General features: G+C 38.2%; 2 protein-coding genes across 3 annotated transcripts; one reads left to right on the top strand and one right to left on the bottom strand.

Moving 5' to 3' along the window:
* Positions 1 to 13,601: 13,601 nt before the first annotated feature.
* LOC104732577 (protein COFACTOR ASSEMBLY OF COMPLEX C SUBUNIT B CCB3, chloroplastic) lies at positions 13,602 to 14,524 on the top strand. Of its 2 annotated transcripts, none has more exons than XM_010452136.3 (2): positions 13,602 to 13,826; positions 13,912 to 14,524. In XM_010452136.3, exons 1-2 carry the CDS (start codon positions 13,776 to 13,778, stop codon positions 14,386 to 14,388), a joined length of 528 nt encoding a protein of 175 aa, XP_010450438.2. In that variant the 5' UTR covers positions 13,602 to 13,775; the 3' UTR covers positions 14,389 to 14,524. The 2 variants fall into 2 exon arrangements, with proteins under 2 accessions (XP_010450438.2, XP_087334442.1); XM_087478316.1 differs by having other exon boundaries at positions 13,695 to 13,830.
* A 261-nt stretch (positions 14,525 to 14,785) lies between these two features.
* On the bottom strand, positions 14,786 to 17,263 carry LOC104732576 (cytochrome P450 716A1). Its single transcript, XM_010452135.2, has 4 exons — positions 16,567 to 17,263; positions 16,079 to 16,485; positions 15,327 to 15,511; positions 14,786 to 15,229 (listed from the first exon to the last, which is right to left on the bottom strand). Exons 1-4 carry the CDS (start codon positions 17,103 to 17,105, stop codon positions 14,930 to 14,932), a joined length of 1,431 nt encoding a protein of 476 aa, XP_010450437.2. The 5' UTR covers positions 17,106 to 17,263; the 3' UTR covers positions 14,786 to 14,929.
* Positions 17,264 to 22,118: the final 4,855 nt, after the last annotated feature.

The raw sequence follows: 22,118 nt of genomic DNA, 5'->3' as shown, positions 1-22,118 counted from the left end.
ATTAAATCCTGATTTAATCAGATTAAACCAAAAACCCTAGATTTTTTTTTTAAGTTTCGCCTCTTTTGTTTTGATTGAGTGTCGAAGTTGGAAGTCACCGAAAAGAGAGAGAGAGAGAGAGCCTTGGTCGATTTTGAGTGAAGGACAAGGAGAAGGAGAAAGAGATGAACAAAGTTTTGTTTTAGAGAGAAAGAGAAGGACATAATCGTCAAGGTTTGGGGAAAGGAGGATCCGACTGCTCAAATCGTTTCGAAAGGTATTTATTTTAGGTAGGTTTGTAGCTAAGAAATTTTCATACACTCTCCTTTTTACAGAAGTGAATTTGAGTTAATATTTTAGGAGATATCGGCAGTTTCGTAGAGCGTTTCTTCTCAGACACGGATTGAGATCAGCGGGTGTTTCGGGATCGATTGCGGTTTCATCTGAGATCCGATCGTGCTGAAATTTTGTGGAAAGCTTATGAACCTCTAGACCTTTCTTTTCATCGGAGAGATTGGAAAGTTAACGGTTCGTTTTGATTTCGTTGTTTCACTTGTGAGGTTGTTATTTTCTGATTTTTCTGGTAGTTTGTTTTCAATGTTTGTTTGTTGTTGTGATTGATTGTAGGAGCGAGTTTGGTTGTTCTTGGAAATTGGAGAGCTTCTCTTTTGGTTGTCGTTATGTTCGTGAATCACTTATTTAGATAAGCTCATCACCATAACAATTGATTCACGAAAATAACTACATCCAAAAGAGAAGCTTTCTAACAACCAATCACCAATCACAACAATAAACAAACATTGAAAACAAACTGTCAGAAAAATCAGAAAAGAACAATCTCACAAGTGAAACCACGAAATAAAAAGAAACTGTTACCTTTCCAATCCCTCCAATGGAAAGCAAGGTCTAGACGTCCCAAAGCTTCCCACACAATTTGTACAATCAGATCTCAGATGAAAGCGTAATCGATTCTGAAACACCAGCTGGTCTCAATCTGCGACTGAGAAGAAATGCCCCACGAAACTGCCGATATCTCTAGAATACTAACTCAAATTCACTTCTTTAAAAAAGAGAGTGTAGGAAAATCTCTTAGCTACAATCCTACCAAAAATCAATACATTTCGAAATGATTTGAGCAGTCAGATCCTCCTTCTCCCAAACCCTGACGATTCTGCTTCCTCCTTAAATCTCCTTCACGCCACAACAAGCTTCTCTCCTTCCCTCTCTCTTTCTTTCTCTCAACATCAGCAATGCAGCCACGAAATAAGAGAGAACAGGTGTCCAAAGCATTACAAAAACCATCACTAGGGCTTCCTAAAACCGGCCCTAAACCAGGTGAACTTAAACCAAACCGGTCAATTTCATTATTTAACATAAATTGATTGGTTCTTCAAGTTTTATTCTGAGACACGGGTGTCACAATTCTCCCCCTATAAAAATAGATTCGTCATCAAATTTGAAACCACCGCAGCCTATCTGCTAAACGCCTCCAACCACTGTTACAACGATGCACACCACAACCCGACCTAACGGTTCACAACACCCTGACCCCACTGGCCAGCACAAAACAGACTTTTCCAATCAATACAAAAACCATCACTAGGGCTTCCTAAAACCGGCCCTAAACCAGGTGAACTTAAACCAAACCGGTCAATTTCATTATTTAACATAAATTGATTGGTTCTTCAAGTTTTATTCTGAGACACGGGTGTCACAATTCTCCCCCTATAAAAATAGATTCGTCATCAAATTTGAAACCACCGCAGCCTATCTGCTAAACGCCTCCAACCACTGTTACAACGATGCACACCACAACCCGACCTAACGGTTCACAACACCCTGACCCCACTGGCCAGCACAAAACAGACTTTTCCAATCAATACAAAAACCATCACTAGGGCTTCCTAAAACCGGCCCTAAACCAGGTGAACTTAAACCAAACCGGTCAATTTCATTATTTAACATAAATTGATTGGTTCTTCAAGTTTTATTCTGAGACACGGGTGTCACAATTCTCCCCCTATAAAAATAGATTCGTCATCAAATTTGAAACCACCGCAGCCTATCTGCTAAACGCCTCCAACCACTGTTACAACGATGCACACCACAACCCGACCTAACGGTTCACAACACCCTGACCCCACTGGCCAGCACAAAACAGACTTTTCCAATCAATACAACCCTCCCCCCCCCCCCCCAGTACAAACCTGACCCTCCCGGTCAACACACATAAACCCTCCCCCGAGATTGAACCCCCATCAACCCTGCGATCTGCATTCGGTCTCAACCGAAAAACTGAGATTGATCACTAGGGCTTCCTAAAACCGGCCCTAAACCAGGTGAACTTAAACCAAACCGGTCAATTTCATTATTTAACATAAATTGATGGGTTCTTCCTGTTTTATTCTGGGACACAGGTGTTACAATTCTCCCCCTATAAAAATAGATTCGTCCTCGAATTTGAAACCACCGTAGCCTATCTGTTAAACGCCTCCAATCACTGTTACAACGATGCACACCACAACCCAAACTAACGGTTCACAACACCCTGACCCCACTGGCCAGCACAAAACAGACTTTTCCAATCAATACAACCTCCCCCCCCCCGCCCAGTATAAACCTGATCCTCCCGGTCAACACACATAAACCCTCCCCTGAGATTGAACCCCCATCAACCCCGAGATTTGCATCCGGTCTCAACCGGAAAACTGAGATTGAATCCCCATCAATATCCTAAATCCACATCCGATTACAATGCTTATCCTCACATATTTGACACTTTTGTCGCCAACTCATCTACTCTTAGGTCACAACCTTCAAGCAATACCGATCACACTTTCAGACCCCCGTCTTTGAGCCATACCGTCCCACCCTCAGATCTTCACCCTCGAGATCTTGGTACCAGGAGAACCCCCATCTCCTCTACCACTCTCAGGACCGCAGTCCCTCGAGTTATCGGTATCTAGGGAACCCCCCTTCCCCTCAGGAGAACCCCCATCTCCACATGAATTGTTCAGCACCCCCCGCCCTTACAGCAACCAGTCATAACGTCTATAAGCATTTCCTCAACCAGGACCACCCCCGTGATCCGCGTAAGACATCACAATGTCTTACCAACCATCATATTCCCTCTCGGAACATCACCACACTGAGGCCAGACTCCAAACATCCCAACCAATTTGGATGTTCACACACACCCTTTCCAAAAATATACATGTTCTAACTATTCATAAAACTTTCTATTTTTAGAAACTTTTTATTTATGGAAACTTTATATTTATGGAAGTTTTCTATTTAGGGAAACTTTCCATTTATAGAACTCCCGAGCGAATTCCTTTTTCCACAAGATCCACAAATCACAAATCCAAAGAACTCCATCTTTATTAAAAACCTCCAATGCAATAATTGTTTACAACTCAAAACAAAAGTCCATAAACGAAAGAAAGAGAACCAAAAGTTAAACTAAACTCCGGGTTGGGCACCCGGTCCTCCCTTCGGCTGTGCCACAACCTCCATCATTTGCCTCCACTTAGGACAGAATGCCCCTCCTCCCCACAGTGATAACACAATCGACAATATTCTTACGGATCACCTTTCTTGGGACAGTCGGCCAACCTGTGATTCCTGCCTCCACATCCGAAACACCCTCTCCCACCTTGTCGCATACCTGACGTGTCTTCCGGCTTCCTCTTCTGTCCTTGTGCCGGCTTGCTGCCTTTGACAGGAACGATCTTCTCTGGCGTTTCCTCTGTCCGCACTGTTGGGCTTAGGCTCCCTCAGGTCTTCCTTGATCTCAGTTGCGGTCACAACCAACTCTGCACGCGTAACATAACTCCGCCCTCTACAGTGAACCCTCAAATCAACACATAGGGCCTTCATAAACCTCCTTATCTGAGCATCCTCGGAAACCATCGGCCGGCCTCCCTGAATTCGACTGAATTCCACGTCCAACTCCTGCACTGACCGAGTCCCCTGAGATAACTGCAGGAACTGCACCTCCAAACGGTCCAATGCCTCCCTAGGAAAATACTTGCGGTTGAATAGCTCCACAAAGTCAGCCCAAATCATCTCCCTCTGCGATCTCCTAGCGGCCACTGATCTCCACCACACGTAAGCATCACCAATTAGGTTGTGGACTCCTATGTCCACCAAAATTCCTGAGGACATCTAAGAGACTGGAAATTACGCTCCACTTCCATCCTCCATGCATCTGCAACAGTAGGGTCTGAACCACCCGCAAAACGCTCAGTACCAATGTTGCGCATCTCTCTCAGCATACTAACATAGCGAGAATGAACTTCCCCATCTGCAGCCACCAACTGCTGCTCCACCGCTGCCACCAGCGGTACTACCTGAGCTGGACCCACTCCTGGTATCCGCTCTAACAGCTGTGTCAACAAGCCAGCCAGGTCAACACCTCCCACAGGGACTCCATCCGCTGGGACTCCTCCACCCGGGACCCTAGCATCACCGGCCACTCTGGCACCGACACCGCCCACACCGACTCTCTTAGCACCTACGGTCCTATTAGTACCTCCTCCGGCCACACTCATGGACCCCTCCTGGAAGCCCTGCGACTCGCCAACACCCTCAGCTGTCACACTCTGATCAACAGTCTCACTAACTTCTAGGACTCTATGATAGAACCAGACTTGGTTCTATCAAGGAAGTAACAGAAATAGATGAGAAACTGAAGAAGGAGGTGAGCAATTAGAAGAAATGGAAGGAGGAAGGAGAAGAACCACGAAGAAGAAGAGTTTGAATGTTTTGATTGATCTATTCGATAAACCATTACAGAGAGAACTAAGCAAATTAAATACAAAGAGACTGGACTTAAACCATAAGCCTTGGACAAGGCCCAAAATGGCTCAATATTCTGATCCGATTCCTAACAATACTCCCGCCATGAAGAACCAACTTGTCCTCAAGGTGGAAGGAAGTGAAATCTTTGGAAAAGAGACTGAACTTTGGTTGTTCCTGCACAAATAAACTTTTTCATGCTATTGAAGGTCACATTGATCTCATGAAGAGTATCAACCAACGGCTTCCATCCAATGTCTTCCACTTGTGTTTTCCAAGTGGTTTTGCCAACTGATGATGAAGCCAGTTTTGGGAAAAACTCGCTCTGCAACTCGCATCACATAAGAACACATTTGAAACAGCAAGCCAAGTCTGTCTATCAACCCTCACAGACAATATGTGTAGTGGCTTATCAGTCTCCTCTTCTTGATCTTCATCCAATACATCAACAACAAGTTGAAGTGTAAGAGACTGATCACTCCAAATGATCTCTCTTCAAACTTGTGAACTCTCCCCAATTGCAGCATCCCTCTCTCGACGAACAGAAAATGTGAAAACAGTTTTGGAGATTGTGTTCTCAACTGTAATTTCTATGTTTTGAGCTTCAATGGTTGGTTTTAAATCCTGTAGTATCAACACTTCACCACTGGACAATTCTGGTGGCCTTGGGGAGTGAGACACTTCATAGGTGAAGCCTCCCAGCTTAGCAGGGCCTGATGTGGCTCATGTACTCACGTCCTTCACAGCATTGGTGAGTTTGTACCTTTTTATAGTTGCATCTTCCTTGTTTACTGTAAGTTTTAGAACAAGAAGAAGGTCGAGTGTGTGTAACGAGAGAGAGAGAAAGTGTAAGCGAGTGTATGAGTGTTTGAGAGTGTAGAGAGAGAATAAGAAAAGTGTAGAAGAAGAATTCAACTTGTTACTTCATTTGGTTCCTAGTTACAAACTAAATATAGACACATGTGACACAAGGAATATCCTATACAAGATTCTATAGACAATTAAGACTATGAAAGCGACATGTCTTCTCTTAATACAACATGTGACTTTGACTTAGGCTCCCACTTGCTTTCTCATTTCCAACGACTACTTGGAAAGATTTTAGAGAACTTGTGACTGTTGGAGAGGCTTCATACACGAGTTGGGCCTTGTTATACATGAGACTGTACGGACGGTCCATTCACATGTTGTACGGACGGTGTGGTACGGACGGTCCGGTAAGGTACGAACGGTGTGCGATGTGAGGTTTCATACTCCCCCTCAAGCTTAATTGACACTCAGTAAAATCAAGCTTGGATTTTCACAAGCACCTACCTCATTAAAACCCTTAGTATAGAAAACAACTTGGAAAAAACTATACTTAAGGGAAAAAGAGTGTAGGTGCCATGAAAGGAGACTCATGGCCGAGTAAGGTATTTAAGGATGAATGTACTCACATACTTGTGGACTGGCTACCTTGGTAAGAATGTCAGCGAGCTGTTCAGAGCTGTTGGTGTGACATGGGAGAGTTACACCAAGTTGAATTTGTCCTCGGACTTTGTGGCAATCAACCTCGATGTGTTTTGTTCTTTCGTGAAACACGGAGTTAGTGGCTATGTGAATGGCCGCCTCATTGTCACAGTGCATTGTGATGGGTTTTGGTGACTCATCTCCAAGATCCTTTAATAAAGCTTTAAGCCCCATCAGTTCGGTAGTCAGCTTCCTCATGGCCCTATACTCGGCTTCCGCGCTTGATAGTGAGACCACCTTTTGTTTCTTGCTTTTCCATGTGACCAGGTTGTCTCCTAAGAACATGCAATATCCGGTGGTGGATCGACGGTCTTCACGGTCGCCGGCATAGTCAGCATCACAATATCCTACTAGTTCCGTGTTTTTGTTGCGTCCCATCCAAATACCTTGCCCTGGTGCACCCTTGATGTACTTTAGGATCCGGTTCACCATGTTCCAATGATGTACAGTAGGGTTTTGCATGTGTTGGCTAGCCTGGTTCACAGCAAAACAAATGTCAGGTCGAGTAATGGTAAGATATATAAGCTTACCCACTAGTCGCCTATATCATGTAACATCTTCGAATGGAGCTGCCTCAAGCTCCCCCTTTCCTCCTGCCTTATAGTTCTCCTCAAGTGGAGTTGTCACAGCCTTTGATCCAAGTTTTCCTGCTTCACTTAAGAGATCAAGAGCATATTTTCTTTGTGATAAGAATAATCCTTCATTAGACCGATATACCTCTATCCCAAGAAAATACTTCAGCTCTCCAAGATCCTTAATGTAAAAAACTGATTTAAGGAATTCTTTAGTATCTTTAATTCCTACCTTGTCATTTCCAGATATGATGATGTCATTAACATATACTAGAATAACTACAATACCTTTGTCGCTTGGTAGTGTGAAAAGAGTATGATCAGCTTCTGATTTGCGAAAGCCTCTCCCAAGCAAGGTAGTGCTTAGTTTGTGGTACCATGCCCTTGGTGACTGTTTTAAACCATAGATGGCCTTGTTGAGCTTAAACACTTTTCCCGGCCCGATTGTGTCTTCTAAACCGGGCGGGGGCCTCATGTAGACTTTGTCTTCAAACTCGCCTTGTAAGAATGCATTCTTCACGTCCATTTGCCATAGATCCCAGTCTAAGTTAGTGGCCAACGAGAGAACAACTTGAACCATGTGTAGTTTGGCCACTGGAGCAAACGTATCTCGATAGTCCTCCCCATACGTTTGGGTAAATCCTCGAGCCACAAGTCTGGCCTTATAACGCTCAATCTCCCCATTACTTTTGAATTTGATAGTGAAGATCCACCGTGATGTGACTGCCTTCTTGCCCTTTGGTAAATCTGCCTCATTCCATGTGTGGTTGCGTTCCATGGCCGTCTTTTCATCGCTGACTGCATCACGCCACACTTTATGTTCTTTGGCTTCATCATAGGTTTGTGGAACCCAATGTTTGACCGAGAAAGGCTTGTTGGCCACAGGAAAATGAGCAAGAGTACATACAGCTTGAATAGGATGGGCAACTGCAACATTGTTGTAGTACACGCGGGGAACATGTTGTAGTCATTGACTTCGCCATAAGGAGATAATCTCCCCATGATAATGTGCTTCATTATCATCATTGTCGTGTGCTTGATTATCATCATCGTCGTGTGTAAGTGGCTCATCAGGTTGACTCTCCTCCTCGAGTGCTTGGGGTTGTTCTTCATTGGACTCGGACGGGTCACCGGAGATTGACTAAGTGAGGATTTCCTTTGAACCATTGGGGTCGAGGTCAACAAGTGGAACAGAGTATCCTGGTGAGTTTGGGCCAGCTGGATTGTCTTTGGCCCGATCGTTTTCTACCCCTAGCCGCTCAAGGATGATACGGAGGTTCTTTGTACGATCGGAAGAGGAGGTAGATAGGTTGTGAAGATCTTCCCAATTTCTCTTGCTGTAGTACCCTTGAGATTCAAAAAACTTCACATCACGAGAGACTAGGACCCGTCTGGCCTCATGATCATAACACTTGTAGCCCTTTTGTGTGGTAGAGTACCCAATGAACATCGCTTTGGTGCTTTTAGCCTCAAGTTTCTCTCGTAGTTCACCTGGTCTCAAGACAAAACAAGTACAACCAAACACACGTAAATGATCAAAGGTCGGTTTTTCTTTGTTTAGTACCTCAAATGGAGAGACATCATGTAAAATCTTGGTAGGGATGCGATTGATGAGATAGCATGCTGCAAGGACCGCATTTCCCCAAAAACGCCTTGGAACGTTGGTATGAAACATCATGGACCGTGCTACTTCCATGAGGTGTCTATTCTTTCGTTCAGCCACACCATTTTGTTGTGGGGCATATGGACAGCTGGTTTGGTGAATGATGCTGTGATCGGTCAAGTGTTGTTTGAAGGCATGACTTGTGTACTCGCACCATTATCCGACCTTAAGATTTTAATCTTAACATTATAATGGTTAGTCACATAATTTTAAAAACTAAAGAATGCTTCAAGGACCCTATCCTTAGTAGGTAAAAGGGTTAACCAAGTATATTTAGATTTTTCATCAATAAATGTGACAAAATACTTTTGGTTTTCTCTAGACAAACATGGGGATGTCCAAACATCTGAATGAACCAAGTCAAAACAATTTTCATAAATAGTTAAGGACTTAGAAAAAACTGTTTTGCAATGTTTACCAAGAATACAAGCCTCACATTCATTGTTGTTAAAAGAAATACTTGGATATATAAGTTCTAAAGCACGATAATGAGGATGTCCTAATCGAGCATGCCAAATAGCATTGTTTGATTTAATAGAGATTGAACTAAAACAAGAGGCAATAGAAGAAGATAAATTTAAGTCTTCAAGCACATATATGTCATCTCTAGAGACGCCTTGTCCAAGTACTTGACTGGTCTCAATATCCTGAAAATGCACATTGTTAGGACCGAATATAGCATAACAATTCAAGTCGGTAGTAGCTTTCTTAACCGATAATAAATTTGAGGTAAAACTAGGCATGTAAAACGCTTTAGTTGTCTTATCAAATAGTTTTAAGTTACCGATTCCCTCAACTGGCACCTTCTCACCATTAGCTATAATTACGTTTCCAATGACAGGTTTAATTTCACTAATTAGCTTAGAGTCACTAATCATATGGTGTGATGCACCGGAATCAACTATAAGCGGTTTAATTTGATTTAAAGCAAGATAAGAGTTACCGGAGGCTTCCTTGAGGGCTTTGATGAGTGCATCAATGTCATACTTCCTCACCAGGTCTGAATTGGCAGCTAGTGCAGTTCCATTTCCTTTGGAGGTTCGCTGGTTTAGTTCAGCGGTTGATGGTTCCATGGTCGCTTGATGCGCTCTTGGCCCTCCACGGTTGATCATGGGTCGGTTGACTCGAAGATGTGGATGGAGTATCCAACACCGGCTCTTGAAGTGACCAGGCTTCTTACAATGGTCACAAACCGGAGGGTTCTTGTCTTCATGTCAATAGTACCCCTTGTTTGCAGCCGCTACCTCCACCTTGTTAGCGGTTACAAGCTCTCCTTTGCTTCCAAACAACCTAATCGAGCCATGTTCCTTTTGGATCTGGCTACACACATCATTTAGGCTTGGAAGCTTGTCTGACCTCAAGATGTGTTTTATGAGGTCATTGTAGGAGGGGTTCAAAGTCAAGAGTACACCGAACACCTTATCTTGTTCTCGCCGCTCATTCAAGATGGCTGGGTCGAGACTGGCCGGTCGGAGCATCTCAAGCTCTGCCCACAGGGACCTAAATTTTTCAAAATGTTTGGTGAACTCCATATCTTCTTGGCTGAGGTTGTTGATGGCCCTCTTGATCTCAAATACTCGGTTTAAGTTGGTGGTGTTGCCGAACACATTTTGTAATGTGTCTCATAGATCTTTGGCCGTTTCGCAGTAAGAGTAGGCCTCGAGTATTGGAGCATCAAGAGAGTTCTGAATGATGGCTAGAACACTTTGGTCTTCTTGGAACCACTTGTCTTCACCACTCTTAGCAGCTTCTTTTCCTTCTTGAGCCGCCTCCTCCTTTGGCGCTTCACTCGAAGTGATGTGAGCCCAAAGTCCTCGGCCACATAGTGTCGTTTTTGTTGTTCTTGCCCATAGCAAGTAATTCTCTCCCTTGAGAGTAACTGGAACAATCAAGGTCTTGGTGCCTTCCATGGTGAATTGTCCACCGGTTAATATTATTATCCAACGGTTAAAGAGAAATGACTTTTGAGATCGAAACAGAAACAAGAGAAGAAGATAGAGCGGAAGTGTTTGATGGATATGAGATTTAGATTATGGAACAACAAGGCTCTGATACCATGTAAGTTTTAGAACAAAAAGAAGGTTGAGTGTGTGTAATGAGAGAGAGAGAGTGTAAGCGAGTGTATGAGTGTTTGAGAGTGTAGAGAGAGAATAAGAAAAGTGTAGAAGAAGAATTCAACTTGTTACTTCATTTGGTTCCTAGTTACAAACTAAATATAGACACATGTGATACAAGGAATATCCTATACAAGATTCTATAGACAATTAAGACTATGAAAGCGACATGTCTTCTCTTAATACAACATGTGACTTTGACTTAGGCTCCCACTTGCTTTCTCATTTCCAACGGCTACTTGGGAAGGTTGTAGAGAACTTGTGACCATTGGAGAGGCTTCATACACGAGCTGGGCCTTGTTATACATGAGACTGTACGGACGCCATTCACATGTTGTACGGACGGTGTGGTACGGATGGTCCGGTAAGGTACAGACGGTGTGTGATGTGAGGTTTCATATTTACCCCGATCAATATACTTGCAACATCCAGATCTATCTCTAAGAAGTATCCTGCAGCTACTGACCCATCATAATTTTCAATCGCTACTGACCCAATATAAGTCTCTCTACTCATACCCCAAATTTCTACCTTGTCCTCAAGGTAGTTTACATCTCCTCGGAACACCCTTATGTGCTCCTTAGCAATTTTCTCACCATATGTTATGCTAGAAATCAACCTCTTATTCGAATGGGAAAACATACTCTCATTGCTTCTTTGCTCCTCTTCATTTCGTTCTTGCTTAGTTTCACTCCTCATCTTCACTTTTTTAGTACTTCTCTTAAGCTCTTCATCCTTATCATAAAGACTGATCTAGACCAATAAAATCAACACGGCATTCCTTATATCCTATTGAAATTCTTTGCTCCATTCTCGCAGAACTTCTAACCCCACGAATGCACCTGGTTCCCAACTGTAGTTAGCAAAGACAAGGTTGTCAGGTAGTGTATTGCATGTTCCAACTTTACTTGTTTAAGTCAGAACCTCATCTTGACAACATTGTGGATCCTGAGATGTTGCTTGAAACGAGGAATTCCTAACAAAAGAAGGAGGTGAGAAATCAAAAGAAATGGAAGGAGGAAGGAGAAGAACCAGGGAGAAGAAGAGTTTGAATGTTTTGATTGATCTATTCGATAAACCATTACAGAGAGAACTAAGCAAATTAAATACAAAGAGACTGGACTTCAAACATAAGCCTTGGACGAGGCCCACAAAGGCCCAATAATCTGATCCGAGTCCTAACACTCTGCCCCTACCAGGACCACATCCACGTCCACGACAACGACCGCATCCACGACCAGCAACAGCATCACCTTTAACCATCTGCACTACCATGAACAGAAGGCTAAGCAAATAATTCAAAACCGCACACAAAGCACACATCTTACCGTGGGATCTCATTGAAGGCTCGAAGAGGATGATTCTAGGACCATCTGCGGAGGGAGTATCATTTTCTCTCTCCAATTAACTAGTGGATGAAAAAATTGTTAAGCAAACAAAACTTTAAAATTAAGATTTTTTTTTATATAACAAAAGATCAGCTCATATGAGCCAATTAGGTGAAAAATTGTTTACAAACAACACATGATGAAGAGATGTACTCGCTTTGCGTGCCAAAGAATCCGCTTTTACATTTGCATTTTGATAAACATAAATCAAAAAGAAAGAAGAAAACTCCTCCCAGTGAATCCTAATGTCGTCTAAGTATGTTGCGAAGGCCGGCCAGTCGTGAGGAGAAGACACCATCTTCACCAAATCTGAACTATGTGTAAAGAAAGCCACATCTTGGAAATCGTATCCAATCATGCACCGCATTGCTCAGATAAAAGTTTCGACTTCTGCATGTAACAGAGAAAGACTGCACCGGTAATTGGTATCTCCGAAAATTGGTGACTATGCTTGTAAAGATGTACAAAACCATCATGCACCTGCAAAAACATCAGTCTCTTTCCAAGAGCTATCAACAAAACATCGATGTCCTAAATAAACCGAAGGAAGGAAAGATATGCTCCCCCAAATCTGAAGAGATGAAACCATAGGGGTTGAGGAAATCTCCTCATCTTCTACTTCCACCTGAGCCTGCTGCCAGGTAAATGCTTCACCTTTCACCATCTGGACAACCTCGTCGGATCATTTAACCTGATTCTCAAAAATACGAGCGTTCCTGGCTTTCCAAGTATACCACATAAGCCAAGGGAAAGCTGCTACTTGTGAACCCAGATTTTTAAAACCTAGAAAATGATTCACATTAGCATACACAGACTCCGTCATAAATTGGTGTGACCACATACTATTAAGATTTGATATCTAACTATCTAACTATACCATACTATTTGATTTTAATTATTTTATTTATCGGATGTCACCGAAGGGACAAGATAACCTAAATAATATTTTTTTTCTTTTTAAAAAAATATATTTTATTTAGGGTATCTTGTTTAGATTTAAAATTATGATTTTACTATCATGTATTTGATTTCATTTTCAAATTATTTTAAATTTTCATATAATATATATGTAGATTTGTTTTGTATAAGTTGTTATTCTTTTTTTAAACGGAGATACATTATTTAATTTATGAAAATATGTGTTTAACATTCTACATCAACGATTGGTAAAATTAAAGTTATGTGGGTTGGTAAATTTAGTAAATTTGATTTGATCACCATTACAATATTATAAATTTATAATTACTGAAATTTACTAAAAATAATTTGTGCTTGTGTAAAAAAAATATATAATTTGTTCTATGGTATAAATATTACTCGCTTACTATAGAGTGGCTTAAAGTTTAAATAAATATAGTTATAAAAATATATTTTTAGTTTAAAATATAATGAGTTATATCAAAGGTGTTAGCCGATCCTAACCAAGACCATATTTATTTTGAAACCACTCTGTATTAAAGTTCTATAATTTTATTAATAAAAATTTTAAATCTTAAAAACATAACATCATTAAATACAAAATAAAAGGAAAATTGTCTTGCAGTGTACCGTAGATTGTTATTTTTTTTTTTAATTTAAATAAACTATTGATTTTCGAAATTTGTAAAACAAACCCAAGTTCTTCGGGTCGTACGGGGATATGCACATTCCACGTCAGCACTTATCAGATTAACAACATCCTCCGGAACGCATTTACCGTCTCTTCTCAACCTTACGCTCGAGAATAGATTCACAAAACTCAGAGATTGTGATGACAACAATTGCCTCCGGCTTCGTTTCTTTCTCGCCGGCGCTGCTCCATGTGTGTGAGAGAATTCAGCAACACTTCATCACTCACTCAATCTCTCTCTCTCTCGAAATTGATGATTCTTTTTTTTTTTCTGCAGGCGAAATCTCGACGATCCGTTCCTAATTTCCGAAATCGCTCTCCGTCTCTTCCCATAGTTTCAGCATCACTGAGAAGCAACGTAGAAGCAGAGACACCAACAAACCTCTACCCCAACATACGAGAAACCAATTCGGTTTCGGATTTGTTACATAACATTACTCTGGCAGATTTAGATCCAGGAACCGCCAAGGTCGCAATTGGTATCTTAGGACCAGCTTTATCAGCTTTTGGGTTTCTATTCATCGTGAGAATCGTCATGTCTTGGTACCCGAAACTCCCGGTCGACAAGTTTCCTTATGTTTTAGCTTACGCTCCAACAGAACCAATCCTTGCACAGACTAGGAAAGTGATTCCGCCACTTGCGGGTGTTGATGTGACTCCTGTGGTTTGGTTCGGGCTTTTGAGTTTCCTTAGTGAGATTTTGGTTGGTCCACAGGGACTTCTTGTTCTTGTTTCCCAACAACAAGTTAGCTAAGAAATGATTCATTTTTATCATACTCTGGTCTGTGCTTACTGCTTAGTTCTCTTTTCAGACTTGTAGAGGAGTCTCCTTGTGGCACACAATGTTCCCACATCACTCACATATATGATTTTTTTTGCTTGGCTCTTAATTACCATCCTTCTTGTGTGATAATGATCATGTTTTGCTGTTTAAAACCAGTTGGAGTTTGTTTTCATGTCATAACTAACAATATCATTTAGTCGAGATTCTTGAGAGCAAATGGAAGAACACAAAGTCTAGCCAGTCCGAAGAGCCATTCGTCTAGAGAACACTTTGTGTAAACTTATTTATTGCTCCAAAGACCTTGTAGTCTCGGAGTTATCAAGACAAGTATTAGCGAAACTATGGGAAGAAGAGACTCCACTCCACGTTGCCAAGAACATAAGCGAAAATTTTATTATTATCCATGAGTGAACAATTACAATGAAGAAGACATGAGGCCAACACACTCTTAATTCTTATATAGGCTAGTGCACTAACTTTGCAACATTCAGTGATCCATCACGTTTTTGACTCAAGATTGAGGAAAAATTCTAATAGGGAGACCTTCGCTTGGTATTGGCAAGGGATCAACCACTATTTTACTTTCCTTTGGAGACACTAATTCCCACTTGAATCTCTTAACAAGATTGTGCATAAATATAAGAATCTCTAGACGACCATACTCTCTCCCTGGACACATTCTGGGACCTCCTCCAAATGGAACATATGTATAAGGCTTCGGACCACTTCCTTCGAATCGGTTTGGATCAAATCTCTCTGGTTCTGGGAAGTAGTCTGGATTCATATGTGTCGCGGTGGCACTCCAATATAACTATGTTTATGATTATGATCAGCACCCAAAGATTTAATGCATGAGTATGATATTGATATGTATGTCAATATATGTAAAGGACCTGGAGTAGCCTTACCTTCCATCCTTTAGGGATGTAAAAACCCTTAAAGGAGAAGTGATCGATGGCTTCACGAAAAGTGCCAGGAAGAGGAGGAACAATTCTCATCACTTCACATGCAACATTCCATGAATATCTCATTTTCTCAATGTCCTCCCACCTTAATCCTTTTTCTTTCTTCTGGTTTAGTATCTCCTTTTGCTCTGCAATTCCTTAGAGTACGTTATTTATTTTCTTGTAAAATTCAAAACCAAGGCATAAAATCTACCACCCAACACAAAGTTATTAATTTCGAGTTGTGTTTATCATGATGTCGACATGACAATAGGGTTAGCTATTTAAAAATAATATTTATTGGTATTATAGGAACATGATTGATAAGGAAAGAGTTGTCAAATTTTATGACACCAATAATACAAATTAGCAAAGCTAGTTTAATAGTATTTTCAGATTCATTCAGTAGTTTTAATTTTTACTTGCTACAACATTCATTACGCAGATCAATAACCGACATGCCGTAGATGAGTTTTGAATCCGGACAAACCAGTATGCTACATGTGTTTGTTGTCGATTCACTTGTAGTCATCATTTGTAGTGGTTGCTACCATATTATTTATTCATTATCCCAAAAAAAAAAAGTCATAAGATACGTATCCTAAAAAATGAGTCATTTATTATTATTGAGGAAGCTATCGTGAAGGACAGAACAAAATGAAAAAGGAGATGTACCTAATTAAACATATAAATATATCAGGGAGGTGCGTACGTACCTTGTAGCACACGTTGGTAGATATGAGGGAATTCAGCAAGATAATTAACAATAAAAGTGCATACAATACTGGCTGTGTCGTGTCCTCCGATTAACACTCCAATAATCTTATCCGCCAAATCCTCGTCTTTGGTCTCTCCTATGTTCATCAACATATGAGATAATATGTCTTTTTCCTCTAATGCTTTCCCATCTTTTAGCTCTTCTTTCCTCTGCCTTATGATCGCGGAAACCTCTTTTCGGAGTAACCTCGACGCCTTGATGGCTCGGTTAAACCGTGTTCCTGGTAAGTCTATCGGGATCGAGAAGACCCCTACCCCTACCGTATTGAATTTTTCTCTTAGTTGCCTTACTCTTTCGGGGTCGTCCATGCTGAGGAACGAACGGCATGCTATTGAAAACGTGAACCTGATTGAGATTTTTTATAAGTCATGAAACAGGTTTTTAAAATGTTAACATAAGATGCATGAGAAGCAGAGTAATACATACTTTTTGGTGAGAGGGAAGACCATGAGCTGATCTTGATTAGCCCATTCCATCTCAAAATGTCTTTGAGCAATCTCATCCATAACACCTACATATTTCCTCAAAGCCTCAGGTTTCATGAACTGCGAAAGAATCATCCTCAGCTTCTTGGCCTCTTCCTTGGAGCTCGTCTGCATTGAAGAAGGGAATATCTTATTAACGGAATCTGGCCACCACGAGACCACGAGCTTGTTCTCGTTGGTGAATAGAAACTTGTTTCCAGAGGCACCAGTCACCACCGCCGTGGGAGACCCAAAGAGGTGGGTCTTGAAGACACATGACGAGGAGGAGGAGTAGAAGCGACGAACTCGGTCGGTGATAAACTTCTCTGGATGGCCTCGACGGCCCGCAGAGAGGAACGAGAAACTCTCTCCGATTAAGGGAAAACCAATCTTTCCCGGAGGAAGGTTTTGATACGAGAAGTGTGAGAAATGTTTTCTAAGGAGTAATAAGAGAGAAACAATAATGGAGCTAATGGAGAGGAATATGAGTGTCAAATACATACTTTATTTTTCTTTATGGCTTATTCTAGTTTTGTTTTGTTCGGTTCACAATGCTTTTTTTATTTATAGACGTAGGTGAGCTTGGATTTGAGGTTGAGTATAAATGTTTTTTTGATTACTTTGCACTGTAAAAAAAGAAATATACTGACATGACATCACATAAACGTACACCATATAGAAAGATCTAGAATATCACAAGATTAATAACAATATATTCTATATTTATTATTTAGATATTTATGTATTTGCAATCATTATATTTTAGGAAATTCTTGTACTATATAATTCTATGTAACCTAAGGATTATGATTATGAGAGTCAATATAATATTTCCTAAACACTAAAGTGTTCATCTCTCATCAATCTCTAACACACCAAACTGATTAACCATGCATCTAGCTTTTTATTATTACTAAGATATTTTTTTGGGGCACATCAAACCAACTAACTATGTCAAAGTTTTATTAATCAAATGTTGGTAGGTTAGTAAACATCGTTTATATTAAGGTGTTTAAGTTAGTATTACTTATTAAAGATTTTATGAATTTTTATATTTCAGCCTTGTAAGATATTGCCTAATCCATCGTCCATGCGTCTATATATTTCAGCAATCGTTTATTTCTCCTTACATTTCTAGTTCTTTTTTCCTTTTAAGTTGCTGTTAACTTATTTCATCATGCTTCTCTTGAGCAACAACATCACCATAATGATCAACTAACAACTACCCTAAGCATTTACTCCTAATTTTCACCATCAGCATCAACCAACAACTAACAAATATAGCATTAATTAATTTGACGAACCATATTTTGTCCTATAAATAAATGAAATTTAAAAGTGACTTTCATAATACTAATATACTAGGATATATCCCGTGCTTAAAGCACGGGTCAACATTTTTTTTAAAATTATAATAATAAAAATTATTGTTTTATTTTTTTTTAAATATTTTGTTTGAGATAATATTTATTTTTAATTGTTATGTATTAGTCTTTTTGAATACTAATTATTTCAGAATATTATAGTATTTTATTTTTGATGTACTATTACAGTTTTATATTGTTTATTTGTTATATTTGCATCATTATTTTGTGAAATATAAAATAATAATTTTAATATTATAATTGTGAGCAAATAAAAATTATTAATTTATCATCTATATAAATTTAGTTTTACCAACCCGCCAATGTGGAAATTAAAACACACATTTTCATACATTGAGTAATATATCTTCGTTTTAAAAAATTAAAATCACAACATACGCAGAAAAATATGCATTTTATTAATTATAAATATTATATGAAAATTCCAAAAAAATTGTAAATAAAATAAAATAAAGATGATAGGAGAATCATAATTTAAAATCTTAACAAAATCTTCGAATTTAGTTATTAAAAATAATTGTATTGTATACTTGGATATAAAATTTTAGTTTTTAAAATTATGATTGGTTTATATATATTTTTTTAAAAAAATAATTAGTAATTTCGTCCATAATTTATTAGAGAGAGAAAATATTTTTTTTGATTTTTAAAGATTTTTTAATATTTAATCTATGAGTATTTTTTATTTTTAATTAATTATATTTATTTAAATTAGTTAATTAATTTAATTATGTTTTTCTAGTGGCAATTGAATGTAATTTTTTACACATTTAAAGGTTAGTTTCATATTTGTACTTCTCAAAGTAGGATATACCATCATTTCTATCACATTTCAATTTTAAAAAAATTAACTTATCAGCATTGTGACTTCCGATCATTAAATATAGCTTTACATTAGTTTTATCCCATAGGATATATTATTTAAGAAACATAAAATAAATAAGTGACTGAGCCACAAATTTTAGAATTAAGAAGAAAACAATAAGAATTAAATTATAAAATCAAAAGTAATGAATTAAATGAGAAAACAGACAAATTTAGATCTGGATATGGTTAAATTTATATTCACTCAATAATTCTTGTCTTCAGTTCAGCAATGATAGGCGAGCAAGTCACGACACGACAATACAACAACCCAATAGACTCTGATTAAACAAACATTAATCCCACTCCGTGACCGTGATCATGCAAGCTACAACACTTAACCCTTGTCAGTTTAACGTATCACTAAACCTGGCCGGAACACAAATCAACTTAGTGAGCTCAGGTAACGCACATCATGATAATACACAATCGCATTATTAAAACACAATACTAGTCGAAAACCCAATCCATCGGCTTCGGGCGTACGGGTGATTGTTGCCTTTTACATCAGTACATGTTCTTTTTTTTTTTTTTTTTTCAGCACATCAGTACATGTTCATCATGCATTCATCATGCTAACTAGTGACATGAATTTAATCAAACCTATTTCCCTGAACCTTCTGTACGTAGTCAAGTCACAAATTTCTTACTTGCACGCATCTATATATATGTTTAATTCTAAAATTATCAATTCATAATTTCCAAAAAAGAAAAAAAATTTATCAATTCATGAGAACTTATATTTTCAAGGGCCCCATTTTCAAATAAAAAAGTAATTTATATATTTGTGCTATATAGAAGAATTTTTAATACCTTTTTGATAATAATAAAAAATATTTGCTAATAACTTTTTTATATAAATTATTTTACAGTTTTTCTTATTTTACTTTATATAATTTAAATTATTTTTCTAATTTTATTTCATATGTGGTCGCCATATAAGCCCTAAGACGGAGTTGAATGCCATGTTTGTTGTTTTATCTAATTAACTAGATTTTAACATGCAGTACATTGCGGGACAAATTATTTGTAACTAAAAAAATTAAATTTGTTTATTAATTTTTGTTCGTTTTGTGTACTGTGTAAGAATATATAAGTGTATTTTGATTGTTAGTTTTATGATTTAATTAACCCGCAACATACTGGGGGACAATTCGTTAATAATTATTTAGATATCAAACTAAATATTTGTTTAATAATTATTTCCATAAATTTCTCTACTTAATTCAAACAAATTTAATTTTATTTAAATTAATAATCAAATTAAAACTTAGAAATTTTTGTTTCGAATAACTTTCCATGCAAATAATTACAACTCAAAGGGTAGCACATCAAATATTTTTTAAAAATGTTAACATAGAACAAAAAAATTGTTCTAATAAGTTATAAGAATTTATAAGCTTATTGACCAAAGCCATACATACAACATAACTATCCCAGATATCCAATTCTAGTTATTTTTACTATCGGGTCCGGATTTGCCTGTACCGAATATCCTATTTTCCGGATTGAGCAGAATGGATCTTTGATCGGATGCCAGACTCCAGATAACAAGTCTAGGGTTACCGGCTATACCATATTGTTTGTTTTATCGTGGATTCAACTTTTCTTATTTTAATCTTATTTTTGTATGTATTTTAATGTTATATTTAGTTTTCAATATTAGTATTCATATCACTTTCCTAAAATGAACACCACTTTCCTTTTTTCCAATAATTATATTCAACTTTTTCAAATACTAATATAAATTCAACATGCATTTATTGTATAATGTAGAAAACCAATCTTTTCGGCACAAGAAATAAAATCTAGAAAAACAAACTCTCCCATGTGGTATTATTTTGAAAACTACCTTCTTTTTTTTTTTGTTGAAAACTACACCTTTTTATTTTAATTAAAATTATATTTTCAATAATTAAAATGACAATTTTGTCCTGATTTCATTTAAAAGTGTTATATTTACTAAACCAAAACTAATTAGATTCGAACTTTATAAAATAAGATAAACTAAATTTAAAATAAACATTTATTATTATTATGAGATTCTTTAAGAGAATGATAGTTTATATAAACCGAAATAAAAAAAAATATCTTTTTTTTTTCAACTAAACATTAAATTAAAAGATGACTCCAAGATTGGTTGTCCAAACTGGAGGAAAAGAGTTTACAAAAGAGAATTCATAAACTAAAGATCTTGAAAAACGAGCCAGACAATCTGCCCTCGCGTTTGTCGTCTTCGGAATCTGGGTCAGAGTGAAAGAGGGGAAGGATGATCTAAGAGAATGAAAATTTTTAAATTTGAGAAAGCTGGCCAATCGTCTGGGGCCTGCACCGTCGCAACCAGCTCGGAACTATCCATTTCAAAATTCTGACAATCTACCTCCGCCGCCCGAAGAGACTCTATAGCCCAAATTAAGACTTGTAACTCCGAATGAAGAGGAGAAGGGCTGCGTCTAAGGCTTCTTGCTCCCAAAAGTAGCGTCCTATCTTCACGGTTACCATACCACCATTCCAAACCTACCAATGGATCTGAACCTTTCCAGGATCCATCAACCTGGCATCGAGAAGAAATATCCCGTACCTCCGGGGAAGGCTGTGAATCTAAATAATTCGCAGAAAAAGACTTGGCCTCCTGCCAAAAAGTTTATCATTAAACACCTGATTTATAATATCAATTGGCTTTGCCTCTATTCTCTGAAAAACCTTCTTATTCCTATCGTTAAAAAATATATTTATTCTTACAAGATAATATCTAAAAAAATTATTTATTAAGCTTATATAAAGCCAAATAGTTTTGAAAAATCCAAACATATATATAAGTTTATTTTTTTGGGAAACCTTTATAATTATCAGCTAAACAAATTCAGATCTTTTTTGGTATCGATATCCTCCTAGATGTCATTAGCCATTATTCCCTATAGATATTGAAACTACGGTAGTAAAGTCATCCATGTTTAGAGTAGTTTAGTGGTTGTGACTGCTTTAAAAACATATAGGACGAGGGATTGAATATAGGTGCCTTAACTAATCCTTTTCTGTTTTCGGATTGGACACAAAAGAATATTTTTACAGATCTGAGAATATTTATTACAGATAGAATTTTTTTTTTTTTGTCAATTGGATTTATATTGATATTTTAACAAGGTTACATACATATATTCATTGACTTGAGTAAAGTCAAGGCCTATTTACCCAAAAAATTCCTACCCCCTACTAAATAGGCCACTAAAAGCCCACTAAACCTTCCCTGGACTTTACAAAAATG

Source organism: Camelina sativa, chromosome 12 (genome assembly GCF_030686135.1).
Source record: "Camelina sativa cultivar CO46 ecotype springtype chromosome 12, ASM3068613v1".
Taxonomy (NCBI): domain Eukaryota; kingdom Viridiplantae; phylum Streptophyta; class Magnoliopsida; order Brassicales; family Brassicaceae; genus Camelina; species Camelina sativa.
Note: the sequence above shows the minus strand (reverse complement) of the source record. Positions and strands in the feature narration are given on the sequence as shown.

Excerpts from the sequence above, each read along its gene's own strand:
- LOC104732577 (XM_010452136.3), top strand. The coding sequence starts at position 13,776 with ATGACAACAATTGCCTCCGGCTTCGTTTCTTTCTCGCCGGCGCTGCTC. Across the intron at positions 13,827-13,911 it reads TCTCGCCGGCGCTGCTCCAT|GCGAAATCTCGACGATCCGT; the intron begins GTGTGTGAGAGA and ends TTTTTTCTGCAG.
- LOC104732576 (XM_010452135.2), bottom strand. The coding sequence starts at position 17,105 with ATGTATTTGACACTCATATTCCTCTCCATTAGCTCCATTATTGTTTCT. Across the intron at positions 15,512-16,078 it reads CTACCAACGTGTGCTACAAG|AGCAAAAGGAGATACTAAAC; the intron begins GTACGTACGCAC and ends AAGGAATTGCAG. Across the intron at positions 15,230-15,326 it reads ACATCCCTAAAGGATGGAAG|TTATATTGGAGTGCCACCGC; the intron begins GTAAGGCTACTC and ends TCATAAACATAG.